General features: G+C 38.6%; 1 protein-coding gene across 1 annotated transcript in view; it reads right to left on the reverse strand.

Annotated features, from left to right (window-relative positions):
* LOC119579365 overlaps window positions 1–19,103 on the reverse strand; it is a 43,536-nt gene that overhangs the window by 18,576 nt on the left and 5,857 nt on the right. Inside the window, exons 2-3 of the mRNA XM_037927132.1 lie at window positions 13,719–13,800; window positions 13,471–13,595 (exon numbers count right to left, since the gene is read on the reverse strand). Coding sequence (XP_037783060.1) covers window positions 13,471–13,595; window positions 13,719–13,779 — 186 coding nt within the window. The 5' untranslated portion in view covers window positions 13,780–13,800. The remainder of the gene's footprint in view (window positions 1–13,470; window positions 13,596–13,718; window positions 13,801–19,103) is intronic.

Genomic DNA, 19,103 nt, shown 5'->3' on the forward strand with positions numbered 1-19,103 from the left:
CCCCCTTTTACGTCAGAGTCATCGTGACCACAGATTGGGGGGTTACTTCTCATGGGCCATTCTTTTCCATTAATTCAACGGCCTACCACAACAAGCTTCAATCTAAGTTTCTATTCAGATATTGTAACATTTCTCATAAGACAAAGTGTTAAATAAAAAAACCTTCAGCAAACACCACACCCCTCCTCTAATCTGTTAATTAACCCAAAGGTATTCGGGGAATAAGTTCAAGGGGAAAAGTACACAGCTAATCTATATTATCATATCCACAAATTCCTTTACTATATGCCCTTTTTGCGCATTCTAAACACTCCATTCTAATAATTCAATCTCCTCACACATTACTCTACCCCCAACACACACACCACCTCCCAACCCCACCACCCCACCCAGCCCCATACTTCTATAAGAGAATTTTTTTTTACAAATTTATATATTTTTTTTAAGTTTGGGTTGTTTGGGGAGGTTGGTATGGGTTGGCTTGTAGTATTTTATGTTTAAATTTTGAAATTTTTAACATATAAACCAATTATCTAAATTTATATTTTTATAAATAATTTTTTAAATTTTTTATATTATTAATTTAAATTTTAATATAATATGTTGAGATAAATGTTTTTGAGAATACACAGAATTTTATATGTGTTGGAACTCATAGTGACTGTGTGTGTTGGTGTGTTTTGAGAAGTAAGTAAAATTTATATTTATTGGTAAAATTACTGCGTCAACATGCATACAAATTATATATAATTTTATTGAATTGTAATTTAAAATTTTTATTAAAGGGAGGAAGAAGTTGATAAAAAATAAATGGTGATGGAGAATTTTAGACCCTGGTGAGAACGGCTATGACCCGATAAAACCAGCCCATAACGTACGGGAAATGGGAAACATACTAATCATCTAGAAAATACTTATATGGATAATAATAATACAATATACATTAAAAAAACAAACACCAACATATCTATATATTTATATATATATATAATATAATATATATATATATATATATATATATATATATAAGCATATATATATATGTGTGTGTGTGTGTGTGTGTGTGCGTATGTATGTATGTATGTATGTATGTCGGCATCCATGGAAGTGCCACTGCGTGTGCGTGCCGCCCGTGCATTGAGTAGGTTCCCCGAGTCCCGGCCTGACCGTGTCACTGAAGCCGGCGGTGGCGTTGGGCAGCGCCGCGGGGTCATAGCCGTTCTCCACGATCAGGATCTGAAGGTTCTCCATCACCATGTCGATGTAGTTGTTCAGGCTGTCTTCCTTCGGGCCTTTCAACGAAAAGATTTCGTCACGATTCACGAATGTCAATCATCATTTCTATCAACTACATTGATGACAGATTGACGGCAGTAAAATTTTTACCAATAATATAAAGATTTGTACTTACTTGGCGCTGCAAAAACAGCACCGAAACAAAAGGAAACAGTCACTATGAGTTGCCCAAGCATCATGATGAAATTGCTGTGGTATTCTGCGGAAACGGGGAACAATTTGATTCAACAATGTAAAGTAGATGTAAGTCGCTAACAAGACATAAAAAGCCACCTTTTAAAAAAAAAAAACTTCCATTTCATAAACCTTTTATTGTAGTAAAATTGTGATATGTGAAAAAAACTGTGAATTAAGCAATAAATTACAAAAGGGCAGGTTAGTCCCCTCCCCAAGGGACAACCCAACTGAAAGAAAAAAATTTATATAAATACGATTAATATTATTATATATTATAACTATATATATAATACTAGCTTCAGTATATATATAATACATTATATCATTATAGGACTAATTTATAGATTTTAAGAGCATTGTATGTATGGATGTAGGATTCATGCTCACATATCCATATACCCAGACACACAAATCATAGATAATAAGATATATATATATATATATACATACGTACATACTATACTATATTAATATATATATATATACCTATACATAGTATAAAGAACCCGATATCAGTAATATATGTATATATATTGTATAATATAATATAATACCTATTATTATAATAGTAATATATACTAGTAATGGATGATATTAGCGAGATAGAAAGATATACAGGATACTATATATTATGATGAGTATAGTATACTATAGTTACTATATATAGATATATATATAGTATTATGTCTGGTGTGTATGTATGTTGTTGTGTGTAGTATGGTGAGTGTGGTGTGATGATGTGTGATCGTTGTAGCTGTGTGTGGGGGTGCGTGTCAGTGAGCTGGTGTGTGTCGTGTGTGTGGTGTGGTGTGTGTGTGTGTGTGTGATGTGTGTGGTAGTGTGAGGTGGTAGTATATGAGCGTAGATAGGAAGATAATAGAGAGTACGAGAATAGTTGACTATGATATATATAGAAACATAGATGCGTATATTTATCTATCTTTACTAATAGAGCAGATATATATTATAATATATAGTATGAGATATACTAGACGTTACTAGATAATATATTATATCATAGATATAATAGAGTATATATAAACACACACACACACACACACACACATCCAAGCAAAATATAAGAGCACGATACTATAAGATATATCTATATATAGATATATATATATATATATAAGTATATATATAAATAGTATATTAGGTTAGAAAAAGATTTATTGAAATGAGTCTACAGTTCGAAATCCACTCTGCCCGCATTCCATTCAGAACTCATATTTAGAAATTAACTACTAGTATGCATTGGGGTTTTTAAACATGAAGAGTGGTCGATGTACCATGTATATATGGTATATATAATGAGTATAGATACATATGAGATATAGAGATATTATATAGCAAGCAACGACAGAGATAGGAGAGAGAGAGACGATAGATATGGTGCAGAGTAGACATTAGAGATACAGACTATACATAGTATAGATACGAAGATATATATACTAGACTATTGAGATATATATAGATAATGATGAGTAGAGAACGATATTATGTATAGAGAGTAGATGGGATACTATACGGATGAGAGAGAGAGGATATACATACTTAGATGTTAGTAAGAAGAAGGAGAGAGTATAGTCTACATGAGATATACACAGCGAGGATGTACAAATATATATATAGATAGATGAGATCAGATAGATGCGAGTAGATCATATATCATATATATTATACTATACTATATATATATATAATATACACTATTTACATAATATATCGATATATATACACTCACATATAAATACATAGTATTGTGCCTACATATTCATATGTATATGTATATACACTAGGTATTAGATATAGTAATATATACTATAGTTATATATAGATACCTATCTATATATATATATCTATATCGATAGATAGAGATATATCATTATTATTATATACTATAAGATTCTATTTATGTTATATCTTATATATTATTTTATACTATATATATATATTATAATATAATTCATATATATATATTACATAATATATATAGAAAACACACACAACACATACAAACACACACACACACACACTATACTATATGTGTGTGTGTGTGTGTGTTGTGTGTTTCTGATGGTGTATGTATCAATATAGTGTAGAATATCAGATTATGCTATACCCTATATATATTATTATATATAGTGATACATATATATATATAAACACACAACAGCCTTACATATATAGATTATATAAATCGTCATAATATATATATATATATACCATATATATACATCGTATATATATAGTAACTATATACCGAGTAGTATATATATATGAATCTATATATACTATATGAGGCTGTGATGTGTGTATAACAATATGATATCATACCGAGATAGAGACGTATAGAGATAGATAAGAGAGTAATAATTACCGTATCTAGTAGAATATATATTCATATATATACTGTATACCTGTATATACATTATATATACTGATATGTATATATACAGTAGATATATTTATATATATATATATATTAGTATAGTATATATATATAATATATATATATATTTATATATATATATATACACACACACACACACTTGCACGCATATACACATACACTACACACATACGCCCTCAGTTCAGTCACACACAAACACACACACATACGCCCTCAGTTCAGTCACACACACACACACACACACACACACACACACACACACACACACACACACACACACACACACACACACACACACACACACACAAACACTGCCTCCCCACCCCCCTTCAGAATATGCCTAAACCAGTAGGTTAACTCGGTTTTCCACCTCTCAATCAAAACCCATGTCTGGACAAACCCAGACACGAAAAAAAACACTGGTCACTGCGGCGATCAAGATTACTCCAGAGCAGAGGGTGCTAAAGCAAAATGCCCCACGTTGATGAACCTTTGCATATACAAGATATGGACTATGAGAAACTGAATCCGACTTACTAGCATTGCTTGAGGAACTCTTTCATTAAATGGGATGTTGTACGACCCCGGGGTAGCAAGCAGGAATTAGGGGTAGATTTTTTTTGTTCACAGAAATAGCATTCCTTCGTGTAAGTGAGAGTGGCTTCAGTAACAATAAAAGTAAACAATATATGTAGATGATAAGAAACCTTTAAACGAATAAAATAAAAACAGCGTACATCTTAGCGCGATGTTTATGTTCAACTTGCAGCTATAGTGATGAAGTAATAGAGAGCTTTTATAAGATGTTCATTTATCCGGTGAGAGAGTAAAACCTCATTGCACAATAATTATGGGAGATTTTAATGCAAGATAGTTAAAAAGATAGCAGATAACGTAGTTGGGAATTATGTAATAGGCATTAGGAATGAAAGGAGACAAATGCTAATCGATTCTGCGGAAACTTGATCACTCAGTATTATGAATACATCCTTTTTAACTTTTTTCCAAAACGGATGTGGACAGTGAAGTAACCATACGGACATCAGAAACGAAATTAATTTCATAATTTCAAATAGGTGTAATATAGTAAAAATATGGAAATTATCAATAAAGTAAATGTTGGTAGTGACCATAGAATTGTCAGAGGCGATATTGAATATGTGTGTGTGTGTGTGTGTGTGTGCATTGTGTGTCGTGTGTTTCTTGTGTGTGTGTGTGTGTGATATAATAATAGTATATATAATATATACTATATATAGTATATAGTATATATATATATATATACTATATCTATATATATATGTGTGTGTAGATACGTCCCTTCCTGTGCTTGTGTGTTGTGTGTAGTGGTGGGTAGTGTGTTGTGTGTGTGTGTGTACGTGTAGTGTGTGACTGCTGTGTATCTCAGAAGGGAGAGGAACAAATTTAGCTAACTTGAAAACCCGAGTGCCAGAATTTAGCCTTAAATTCCATATAGATATTTATTTCTCAGCAACGAAGATCTTAACATTAACCAAATCAATAAAAACACTGTACAATGACATAATAAAGGAAACTGCATTTGCAGTAGGTATGAAGACTGCACTGTAAAGTTTTGTACAAACTGAAAGCTCATGACAAAAACGTATAGGTCAGGAATAGTATCGCCAAACAGCGGACAAAATATAAGGGTAAGATTTATGAACGCAATACTCAAATAATAAATGAAACAGTCTGCACTCAGGTACCCAGCCAGAAAACAGTTAAAAGCCGAGACTTCCGGAATAGGGAGAAATCAAATATATGTAATGAGGAGACCAGATGGAGAGGTGACATATTGCAAAAAATGAAATCATTAAAATAGTGGAAGAATTTCACAGGGATTTATACAACTACAATGAACAGCCACGGATAGAGGTAAACACGGCATCTAGAGATGTACATAAAATCACAAAAGAAGAAATGAAAAGGGTACTTAAAGGCAGGAAGAGGGGAAAAACACCTATGGCCTACGTCCTGCAGTGCGATTTGAACAACTCTGATGATGATGATGATATAGTGTTATACACACACACTGCACAGTGCATTCACTTTATATATGATATATATGATATATAATCACTATACTATATATATATATATATCTAATAATATATAATATTATATATATTACCATATATACTATATAATAAGAGGGAAAACTTCTCTCCTCCGCTGCATTGCGGAACTATATCCTAGTAGCAGTAACGCCGAAAGATAACTCCATGTGACAACTCGCGTAGAACAAGGAGTATGGGATTTGCCTTCCATTGCGATCACTTCAGCGGCGCTGGAAAAGGCGCCCGTCTCACTAAATCGAGGTAACAACTCCTGTACTCCATGTCCATATTACCAAGTGCCTCTGCGCCACTGGAGAGAGTAGCCTCCAGCTAGCACTACACAGCGTCAGACATAACAAGGAAAGCAGCAGTCTACAGTTACGTACTACTGCTTGATTGGCATAAGAAGCCTAGATGATATGGGAGCTACTTACGACGTGCGGAAAGATCATCGCATCAAGTCTGGACGGCGGCCCCAGCCAATAACGGTGCTGCCTATTGCCATAAGCCTGCCCTTCGCCTTTCACGGGTGCATGGGCGGATTAGGTGTGAAATCGACAAGTAGATCGCTCAACTGTGCACCCAAGCAACAGGAAGAAGCAAGAAAATTCTTAGCCCTAATTATGGGCATTGGAAGTTCATGCAAAAATTAAATCAGAATATCTGCAGAAACAGCGATATTAGTGAACAGAACCCCCCCCAGAAGTGCAGAGGATACTGGCTTGCCCTACACCATAAGAACAAGCCCTCACTGCGACCTGTGAGTCAAGACTTCTCCGATTTACACTATGCGCAGCAGAAATCAAAGAAGGAACTGAGCGAATCTGCAAATTGCATACCTCCTCAGCTTCACTTTTCAGTCCCTCGCTGAGACTAGTCAGACTTATGCACCACACTTGACTCTCCCACAGCAAAGCCAAGCACAAGATTTATAGTAACTGAACACCAATATCAACAAAATCCAGGAAAAAGATGCAACGTTCATTGGTGACTCAGTAGCCCAGAATGCGGCCACCATAATTCCTGGCCCCTATACACTGCCTTAGCCGCCCATATCAGCCACTAGTGAAAAAACGATCCTGCCAATACCAGCGTTGCTTTACTAGTTCTGAGGACAACCTGAGAGTAGAGCTTAGAGGAGGCTTGTGAGAGACGACCATAGGAAGTCATGGCTTACGCGTCAGTCGCTCAAACCTGTCCGTGAAGAGTAGAGGATGGCTGGGCCCAATGCCCGGAAGGCCTCACAATGTAGGCGACCCCGTAGTTAGAAACGAAAGGCGTAGGATCGGGCCTATGAGCCAGTCTCGGCGTTAGCTCCCCAATGATTCGAAGATTCTGTATAAATGAAGGGATCTAGTTGAACAAAACATGTAACAAATGCTAATTGTAGAAAAATCTTACTCTGAGACACCCTTTGGGATATGCATACCTTCAATATACATAAATAAATCCAATATATATTTATCAAAGATAAGTGTATATTTATCATTATTATATTCTTGCATTATGATGAGCTAATATAGGCGATGTGGAGGGACTTTCAAATCTACATAAACCACTGAATTCTTAAGCTTGCAGTTACCCTGGCCAACTCCCGCCGCTCGTCCGACGGCGGTGCGATTGGCCGCCCAATCTCGCACTATTACGCTAGCTAGGATTGCCCCTCATCGCAATTCGGTCGTGGCCGACCTGGGCCTAGAAAACGACCAGGTCAGGATTCTCTAAAGATCGGAATCGTCCACCTAGCACTCCTCCGCTCGGACATCAAAAGTGAGATATCGAAGACAGGAACTATGTCTCTTACGCGCCCTTATACTAAGTTTTCGCGAATTTTCTTTGCCTAGTTCCTCTGAAGCACTACACCTTGGATCTAGCACAGAAGGCATCGCATCTCCAGACCAGATTGGATGTGTGAAAGAAATTCATGCGAGATTCCTCCCTTTGCTAAAAACATGGATGTTGCAGCAGTTAGAACTCTAGAAGCTTCATGACCTCCATACTTCAGTAAATTTTGCCAAATTACCATTAGCTTATGAAGGAAATGTAAGTCAAGTGTCAAGATATTTAAGATCATCATCTGTCATCAGATTTATTAATCATTATTGATTCTAGTATCGACTTTAGTGTACATAACTCACATCTCGTTGATCGCATAGAGATCTAAACAAGCAGCATGCGCTGATGTAGCTACACATATCTAGGCTGACAAAGAGGGTATGCGACTCTAACTTTAAGCGAAGGAACATACTAAGATCCAGGTGCCCTAAAAAGCCGTTACACTGTTAACGCATCTCCTGTATGGAAGGGGGTCGCTCAACTCAATGACATCGCTTCCATATCACTTAGAGCGACAAAGTGCCCAAACTACACAGAAGCGATCCGAAAAGATTCAGAAATGTTGATCATGAATACCTTGCTATGAAGCTGAGATGACGGATTAATGGGCTTGACATGTAGTTGCCAGATAGCCGGATCTTTTTAGTAAATGGAGAAATGGCCACAGGCACACAGCCGACGCAAACCAGTTATGATACAGAGATAGACTGCAAAAGAGACTTGTGGCCCTCAACACCAACTCCAGTAGACCTGGCCGAAGCAGAGGCACAGGAGCGACTGTGTGAGACAGAGTCTAGCCAGAGAGCCTCTACCCCCCCCCAAGGTCCCTAGAAAAATCGACCACCACCCCTGCACTATCTGGAAAAAGAAAGGGGGGAAAACAGGCGCTGAGAGGCAGACAGTATCAGATTTCACTGCACCAGTGTGAGAGTACATTGCCATGTCCATAATCTATGCTAGCTGTAATTATATAAACTTATATATATTATATATATATATATAATATATAGTAAGTATATATAAATATATATAATATAAATAGTATATCTATATTATATATATTGATAATATATATATATATAACTTATATATACTATATACTAATATCTTATATATACTATAGTATACTATGATTATATAGAGTATATTATTATGTACATACAGACTAACACATTGCTAGAGGATTTTGATGTAAAAGTCAATCTTTCTTGATGCGTCAGAAATGGCTGTAAGATAAGAATATAAAATTACAACTGTTTATTTTAGTCAAATCATAGGCGTTATATATAACCAGTATAAGTGTACATAAAGATTATTGAGGTAATTTGCATATAAACCGGATTAATGTCATTTATAATGACTCGTAACCTGAAAACATCTGCTGCGTGGTTTAAACAATCCTTTAATAGATGCTCCCTGACATTGTTGATACCAAAATGCGTATAGCGGAGCATCTAAAACTTATGTTAAGAGTGCAGTCAATCATAAAACATGTATATATTACAGTTTGCTTATACTGCTTTATATATTATATTGTTTTTTATCATTCTAATTCACTTTATTCTAAACAAAATTGCACTAGTTTTGCAAATTATACATACACTACAATAAACGCCCACATAATTAACATCCTGACGATTGGGGCGCATAGCTGAACATCCACCTTTGTTTCCACCTATTGAAGAGGTCCCTCAGGCTGACGCCACAGCAGCGAGACCCAGCCCATCTCTAGCTCTTCATGCCAGCAGTTTGATCAAATCCTGCCCAAGCCACGATATCCTAGCAGTCGTCCCACAGGCCTATCTTCCACCCAGGCCCGTTGTCTCGAACAGAGACAACTGGTGCGGCAGGATCATCCTGTGTGGTAAACGAGAAGGTGGTTGCCACAACCTAGTGATGCGATCACGATCTCATGTGCGGCAACGATCTATATTTTTCGTATGGACACACTGTGTACCGCCAACTGTAAACCTATCCGCGAGCAAAGACCTATTACAAAGGCATCCAAGACGAGATTCAAGCACAAGCCACATACCAACCGAACAGCGATACTCCCTCAGCAGCCCCCATAAGTCCTGGATCTGGTCTGGTCCATGAGACCCTAGCCCCAGGGGCTTTCGCTCAGTGACTAAATGCGCACGAGCTCCATTAGGTTCCAAAGTTTCAGAAAGTTTTAACATCATCCGCAAAGCAAGTCTGGTAACTTGCCAGAGTGCTCACAGTGACTTTGTACTGCTAGATATACCAGCTACCAGTCCATGCAAGTGTGGTGAAAAGTGATTGGTAATGAAAGAATACGCTTATGCCTCACTGCACCTGAACATAATCGGGGCAAGGAGTCTGGAACAGGCCCATACATCATTTGACAGCCCCCTACTTGACAGTACTCAGTCATACAGGCTACTATTAAGCCTATAAATCCTCGTTGGAATTCTCTCACTAACTCAGGATTCTCCAGGGTGATTCGCGACGCCCCTCTCTATCAAATGCCTTCTCGAGTGATGCAAGCTACAAGCAAGCCCACGCCCGAATTCACGTCGGTGCTCTACAATGACTACAAAGGTGCCATAAGTGGAATCCAGATTGGTTCCAGGCCTCTCTGGAATGCCTCGGCACGGTGCGTCTCACTGAATACATCACTCAGAAGGGACTCCAATAAGTGAAGACCTTCGACCAGTATATAAGCCAGTCGTAAGTCATCGGAGGATTGCTGCATCTCTCACCATGATCCCCTTTCCCTCTTCGAGACCACCCTAACAGCAGGTCGAGGGAATGGCCCAACCCACACCCCAACAGGGATATAGAAGAGTATCCTTTTTTGCCCCATTTTGATGCAGCGGACTGCATTTGTCTGTCCGAGGAGAGGACTTAGGTACTAGGCGTTCAGACTTCCTCAGGACTTGATAGGCAGGACGAAGGTCATTTACTAGGAAATGGCCTTTCGACCTCCTCTCGCCCAAGATTCATGATAAACTATTCCAGTGACCTAGTCCTGTGCACCAGGGATCAAAGCAAATTGCAATCCCATGACAGTCGAGCGTGTGACAGGCATCTGTGGTTTCTTAGCTCCTTGGGAATTACTATGATTATATGGGCTGCAACAAGGTTTCATGCTTGAAGGTGCTTCCACAGAAGAACAGGGTCCATCAAGCCCACAAGTGCCTGTGAAATGACCAGAGAAGAAAGCATTCGAGCCAAACCACCCGCGGCACATCCCCATCCTCAATCTGTACTCCATGTAACACCCAAAGACGTATTCAGTGGTAATGACAGGGGCGTTCTGAAGTGGACCAGAGAGTAGCCCAGCTAATAACTCATCGATTCAGTCTCCACAGAACTCGGACCCACTCTGATATTCCCTGCAGTTCTGGAGCGAACTCCAGGGATTGCATAAATGAGGATGTAGGTCAATCTCTTGGCCACATTACTCTTATCAGACGGACGAGTCCAGCGGTTGCCAACTCACGTGGACCGGACCCACAGCTGCCATCACTTGCTCAGGATAAAGAGGCGACACTATGTCTCTCCACCAGCACTATACTATAATATTGGCCTTTCAGTGCGTGGTTGTCTTGGGGAGGTGGATAGCAAGGCCTGCCTTGATAGTAATATTATATGCTTATATATGCCACAGTTTTTTTACACCTATACACAATAGACTACAATAAATGTGTTTATGCAAATGGAAGTTTTTAAAGTGGATGCTTTCTTAATCGTCTAGTCTTAGCGACTTTACATCTACCTTTACATATATGTTGAGATACAAATTGTCCGTTCCGCAGAATACCACCAGCAAGTATTCATCATGATGCTTTGGGCAACTCATAGTTGCACTGTAGCTGTGTTTCGGTCGCTGTTTTGCAGCGCCAAGACATAAGCTACAAATAAAACTCTATATTATTAGACTAAAAATTACTGCCGTCAATCCTCGTCATCCAATGTAGTTGAAGAAATGATGCATTGACATTCGCTGAATCGTGACGAAATCTTTTCGTAATGCCCAAGGCCCGAAGGAGACAGAGCTGAACAACTACATCGACATGTGATGGAGAACCTTCAGATCCTGATCGTGGAGAACGGCTATGATCCCGCCCCGGCGTAGCCCAACGCCACCGCCGGCCTTCAGTCACCAACCTCTGTCACACGGTCAGGACCGGGAACGCGGGGAACTACTACTCAATGCACGGGCGGCACGCACACTCCTCTCTCCCCTCTTCCTTCCCCAGTGAGCACTCCTTCCATGGATGCCGACATAAACATACATACCATACATACATACGCACACACACACACACACACACAAATACTATATAAGATGCTTATATATAGATATGTATATATATATATTATATATAATATATTATATGATATATACTAAGTACGTATATGTTAGTAATATATATATATATTACGTATATAGTTATATTTATATAATATAATATATATATAGGATATGTAGTATATAGATATATATATAGCTGTGACTATTATATATATATATATATATATATGTGTATGTATTAGATATACATACTATAACATGATAATATATGGAGGAACCAAATATTACTATGTATATATACAATATAGATATGGTTTGTGTTCGCCGTATACGTAATAGTATATTATATATAATATATATATAATATAGTATTAGGTATATATTATAAAAGCATGTTAGATAATAATAATATTTAATATATAAATATTTTAATATTATAATATATTATATATATATATAATGATATAATATTTATATATATATAAAATATAATAGATAATCACCACACACACACAAAATACACACACCCAACACACACACACCCAACACACACACACACATATATATATATATAATAATATATTAAAATATATATAAAATATATATATATATTATAATATATATATAGTGTGTGTGGTGTGTGGTGTGTGTGTGTGGGTGGGTGTGTGGTCGTGTGTGTGTGTGTGTGTGTGTGTTATGTTATGTATATATACATATATATGATCCATATATATTGTATATAGTATTTATATATATATATATATATATATATATATATATATATTATATATATATATGTGTGTGTGTGTGGTGTGTGTGTGTGTGTGTGTGTGGTGTGTGTGTGTGTGGTGTGTGTGTGGGTGGGGTGTGTGTTATGTATATGTATATATACATTATATGCATCCATATATATATGTATATATGTATATATATATAAAATATAATATAATATATATATATTATATATATTATATTATATATATAAAAATATATATATAATATACTATATATATATATTATAATATATATAACACAAACACACACAATATGTATATGTATTATACAATATATGCATCCATAATATGTATTATGATTTTAATATAATTAATATTATAATTATATATATATATATAATATATCATATAATATATATATATATAATATAAAATATATATATAATTTTATATATATATATTATATATATATATATTATATATATATATTAGATATATTATAAAATATATTATATAAGCATATATATGTGTGTGTGTGTGTGTGTGTGTGCGTATGTATGTATGTATGTATGTATGTCGGCATCCATGGAAGTGCCACTGCGTGTGCGTGCCGCCCGTGCATTGAGCAGGTTCCCCGAGTCCCGGCCTGACCGTGTCACTGAAGCCGGTGGTGGCGTTGGGCAGCGCCGCGGGGTCATAGCCGTTCTCCACGATCAGGATCTGAAGGTTCTCCATCACCATGTCGATGTAGTTGTTCAGGCTGTCTTCCTTCGGGCCTTTCAACGAAAAGATTTCATCACGATTCACGAATGGCGATGCCAATCATCATTTCTATCAACTACATTGATGACAGATTGACGGCAGTAATTTTTACCAATAATATAAATATTTGTACTTACTTGGCGCTGCAAAAACAGCACCGAAACACAGCACAGTCACTATGAGTTGCCCAAGCATCATGATGAATATTGCTGTGGTATTCTGCGGAAACAGGACAATTTGATCTCAACATATGTAAAGTAGATGTAAAGTCGCTAGACTAGACGATAAGAAAGCCACCATTTAAAAACTTATTTAAAAACACATTTATTGTAGTATAATTGTGTATATGTGTAAAAAACTGTGCATATTAAGCAACAATATTACTACAAGGCAGGCCTTGCTAGTCCACCTCCCCAAGACAACCCAACTGAAAGCAAAATATATAGAAGTGCTGGTGGGAGAGACAAGTGTCCCTCTTATCCAGCAAGTATGGCAGGCTGTGGGTCCCACTGAGTTGGCAACCGCTGGGACTCGTCCCGTCTGATAAGAGTAATGTGGCCAAGGAGATTGACCACATCCTCATTAGCACACCCTGAAGGTTCCTCCAGAACTGCAGGGAATATCAGAGTGCCGAGTTCTGTGGAACTGATCATAGATTAGCTGTGGCTACTCTCTGGGTCCACTTCAGAACCCCCTGTCATTCCACTGAATACCTTTGGGTGTTACATGTAGACAGATTGAGGGAGGGGGAGTGTGCCCGGGGGTTTGCTGAAGCTTTCTCTGGTCATTTCACAGCACTTGTGGGCCTGATGGACCCTGTTCTTCTGTGGAACACCTTCAAGCATGAAACGCTTGTTGCAGCCCAAGAATCAATAGGTGAATGCCCAAGAGCAAGAAACCACAGATGCCTGTCACACAGCTCGACTGTCAGGGGATTGCAATTTGCTTTGATCTCTGGTGCACAGGACTAGGTCACTGGAATAGTTTATCAGGAATCTTGCAGAGGAGGTCGAAAGCCATTTCCTAGTAAATGACCTTCGTCCTGCCTAGCAAGTCCTGAGAAGGCTGAACACCAAGCCCTCCTCACAGACAAATGCAGTCCGCTCATCAAATGGCCAGATAATCTCATATCCTGTTGGGGTGTGGGGGCCATTCCCTCTGACCTGCTGAGGGGTGGTCTCTGGAAGAGGAAAGGCGATCAGTGAGAATGCAGCAATCTCCGAGACATTACACTGCTTAGTATACTGGGCCAGGTTCTCACTTACACCCTTCTGAGATGTATCAGAGACCACCTGCCGAGGCACCAGAGGCCGGAACAATCTGGATTCACTTATGGCACTTTGAGTCATTGTAGAGCACCGACGTGAATTCGGGCGTGGGCTGCTTGTAGCTTGCATCGACCTCGAGAAGGCATTTGATAGAGAACATCGCGAATCACCCTGGGAGATCCTGAGAGTGAGAGAAATTCCAACGAGGATTATTGGATTAATAGTAAGCCTGTATACTGGTACTGAAAGTGCTGTCAAATGATGTAGGGGCCTGTCCAGCTTCTTCCCTGTTAGTTCAGTAGTGAGGCAAAGCTGTATTCTTTCACCATCACTTTTCAACACTTGCATGGACTGGGTACTGGGTATATCTACAGTACAAAGTCACTGTGGAGCAACTCTGGGCAAGTTACAGACTTGGCTTTGCTGATGATGATAAACTTTCTGAAACTTTGGAAACCCTAATGGAGGCTCTTGGCGCATTTAGCACTGAAGCAAAGCCCCTGGGGCTAGAGGTCTCATGGACCAAGACCAAGATCCAGGACTTTGGGGGCTTGCTAGGAGATCCTGTTCAGTTGGTATGTGCTTGTGCTTGGAATCTCGTCTTCATGCCTTTTGTAATAAGTCTTTGCTCCGGATTATGGTTTACAGTTGGCGGGACCATGTGTCCAACCAAACGTTGCACACATGAGACTGTGATCGCCAACTTAGGTTGTGCACCCACCTGGCTCGTTTACCACAGGATGATCCTGCCCACCAAGTTGTCTCTGTTCGAGACAACCCTGGGTGGAGGAGGCCTGTGGGACGACCTAGGAAGTCGTGGCTTGGGCAGATTGATCAAACCTGTCATGAAGAGCTAGAGATGGGCTGGGTCCCTGCCTGGTGGCTCACCATGAGGGACCCTCATAGGTGGAAACAAAGGTGGATGCAGCTATGCGCCCCTGCAGATGTTAATATGTGCATTTATGTAGTGTATGTATGTTGCAAAACTAGCAATTTTTGTTTAGAATAGAAGTGATTAAGAATGATAAAAAAACAAATAAATAAAGCAGATAAGCAAACAGAATATATACATGTTTTATTGATATGCATATTAACATAGTTTATATGCCCTATACCATTTTGGTAATCAACAATGCAGAAGCCTATTAAGGATTGTTTAAACCAACGCAGCAGATGTTTTCAGTTACAGTCATTATAAATGAAATGTAATCCCTTATATGCAAAATTACACAATAATCTTTATGTACATATATGGTTATATATAACGACTATGATGTGACTAAAATAAAACAGTGAATTTTATATTCTTATTTAACATTTACACCATCGAAAGAAAAGATTGACTTGGTAACTTTACACAAAACCTCTACATGTGTGTGTATGTATGTACATATATATAATAATATTATATATTATATATATTATATATATATATATCTATATATATATAATAACATATATATATATATATATATATATATATATATATATATATATATATATATATATATATATATATATTAGCAGTAGCATAGATTATGGACAGGCCAATGTAGCCACACTGGGTGCAGGTGAAGTCTGATACTGGTCTGCCTGGCTCAGCGCCTTCCTTCTTTCTCTCCTTGCAGGGCGAGTTTTCTTCGAACCTGGAGAGGCCTCTCTGCAGAGCCTGTCTCTACACCAGTCGCTCCTGTGCCTCTGCTTCCCAGGCACTGGAGTTGGTGTTGAAGGCCATCAAGTCTCTTTTGCAGTCATCTCTGTATCATAACTGGTTTGCCGTCGGCTGTGTGCCTGTGGCCAGTTCTCCATACAAAAGATCCGGCTATCTGGCACTACATGTCAAAGCCAGCCTTCATCTCAGCTTCAACAAGGTATTCATGATCAAAATTCTGAATCTTTCCAGGACTGTGTAGTTTGCAACTTTGTCCCTCTAAGTGATATGCACGATGCATTGAGTTGAGGACCCCCTTCCATACAGGAGTGCAGTTACAGTGTAAGCTTTTTACACCTGGATCTTAGTATGTTCCTTCAGCTTAAAGTTAGACCATACCCTCTTTGTCAGCCTAGATATGATGGTAGCTACCTCACCAATCTGCTTGTTTAGATCTCTATCGAGACAACGAGAATGTGAGATGGTACACAAAGTCATGGACAGAATCAAGTTAATGATTAAAAATCTGATGACAGATGATGAGTCTATATCTTGACACTTGACTTACATTTCCTTCATACTAATGGTAAGTCAAAATTTACTGAAGTAGGTCATGAGCTTCTAGGAGTCTTAACTGCTGCAACATCAGATATTTACAAAGAGGAAATCTCGCATGAATTTCATTTCAATCCAATCTGGTCTGGAGATCGATGCCTTCTGTAGCAGATCCAAAGGTGTGCTTCAGTAGAACAGCAAAGAAAATTCCGAACCAGATAGGGGCCAAAACATAGTCCTGTTTCATACCACTTTTGATGCCGAAGGCGGAGGAGTCTAGGTGGACATCCGATCTTTAGAAGAATCCTGAACTGGTCGTTTCTTAGGCCACGGCCACACCGAATGCGATGCAACCTACTACGAAATAGTGCGGAGAGGGGCGGCCACCACCGGCCGCGGACGAGCGCGGGAGTTGCCAGGGTAACCAAGCAAGATTCAGTGATGTTAGATTTGAAAAGTCCCAACACACGCCTATAATTACCATCATAATCAAGAATATAATTATGATAAATATAACTATCTTTGATAAATATAGATTGGATTATTTATGATATATGAAGGTATGCATATCCAAAAGGGTGTCTCAGAGAAATTTTCCTACAATACATTTGTTACATGTTTTGTCAACTAAGTCCTTCATTTATAACAGAATCTTCGACATCATTGGGGAGCTAACGCCAGCTGGGGCTCATAGCCGCATCCACCCTTCGTTTCTACCTACGAGGGTCCCTCATGGTGAGCCTTCTGGTAGGGGCCCGGCCCATCTCTAGCTCTTCACGACAGGTTTGAGCGACCTACGTAAGCCATGACTTCCTAGGTCGTCCCACAAGCCTCCTCTACCCAGGGTTGTCTCGAACAGAAACAACCTGATGGGCAGGATCGTTTTTCCTAGTGCTGAAATGGCCTAGGCAGATAGGCCAGGAATTATGGTGCCCATTCTGGCACTGAGGTCACCAATGAACAGTGGCTCTTTTTATGGGATTTTGTTGATATTGGTGTTCAGTTTATCATAAATCTTGTGCTTGGCTTTTGCTGTGGAAGTCAGTGTTGGTGCATAAGCTGACTAGTCTCACTGAAAAGTGAAGCTGAGGAGGTACAATTTGCAGGATTCGCTCAGTTCCCTTTGATTTCTACTGCCAGAAATAGGAGAAGTCTTTCTCACAGGTCCAGAGCCTTGTTTCTTGGTGAGCAACAGTATCCATCTGCACTCTGTTCTGTTCACTCATTTCCTGTATCTCAGATATTCTTGATTTAATTTTTCTGACATTCCAAGTGCCCAAATTTAGGGCAAGAATTTTCTTCCTGTTGCTTGGTGCACAGTTGACGATCTACTTGTCGATTTTCACCCTAAACCCCATGCACCCTGTAAGGCGAACAGGCTATGGCAAAGCAGCACCTTATTGGCTGGGGGCTGCCCAGCTTGAGCGATGATCTTTCCCAACGTCGTAAGTAGCCCCTAGCATCTAGCTCTATGCCAATCAAGCAGTAGACGTAACTGGTAGACTGCTGCTTTCCTTGTTATGTCGACGCTGTGTAGTGCAGCTGGAGCTACCTCTCCAGTGCGCAAAGCCTGGGTAAATGGACATGGAGAACAGAGTGTTACCCATTTAGTAAGACCCCTTTTCCACGCCGCTGAAGTGATCCAAGGGAAAGGCAAAATCCCATACTCTTGGTTCTACCATTGTCACAGGAGTTATCTTTCCGTTACTGGATATGGCCGCAAGGCAGCGGAGGAAGAAGTTTTCCCTCTTATATATATATATATATATATTATATATAGTATATTATAATTATATATATGTATTAGAGATATATATAAATATATATTATGCATTTTGCATGTGGGTTATACACATAATATCATACACATCATCAGTTTTGGGTCAATCCACTTGCGACGTCAGGCCCATAGGTGTTTTCCTTCCCCTCTTCCGCCTCTACAGTACACTTTTCCATTTTCTTCTTTTTGTGATTTTTATTACTCCTAGATGCCCGTGTTTGCCTCTATCCGTGGCTGTTCATTGTAGTTGTATAAATCCCTGTGAAAT

Source organism: Penaeus monodon, chromosome 12 (assembly GCF_015228065.2).
Source record: "Penaeus monodon isolate SGIC_2016 chromosome 12, NSTDA_Pmon_1, whole genome shotgun sequence".
Lineage (NCBI taxonomy): Eukaryota > Metazoa > Arthropoda > Malacostraca > Decapoda > Penaeidae > Penaeus > Penaeus monodon.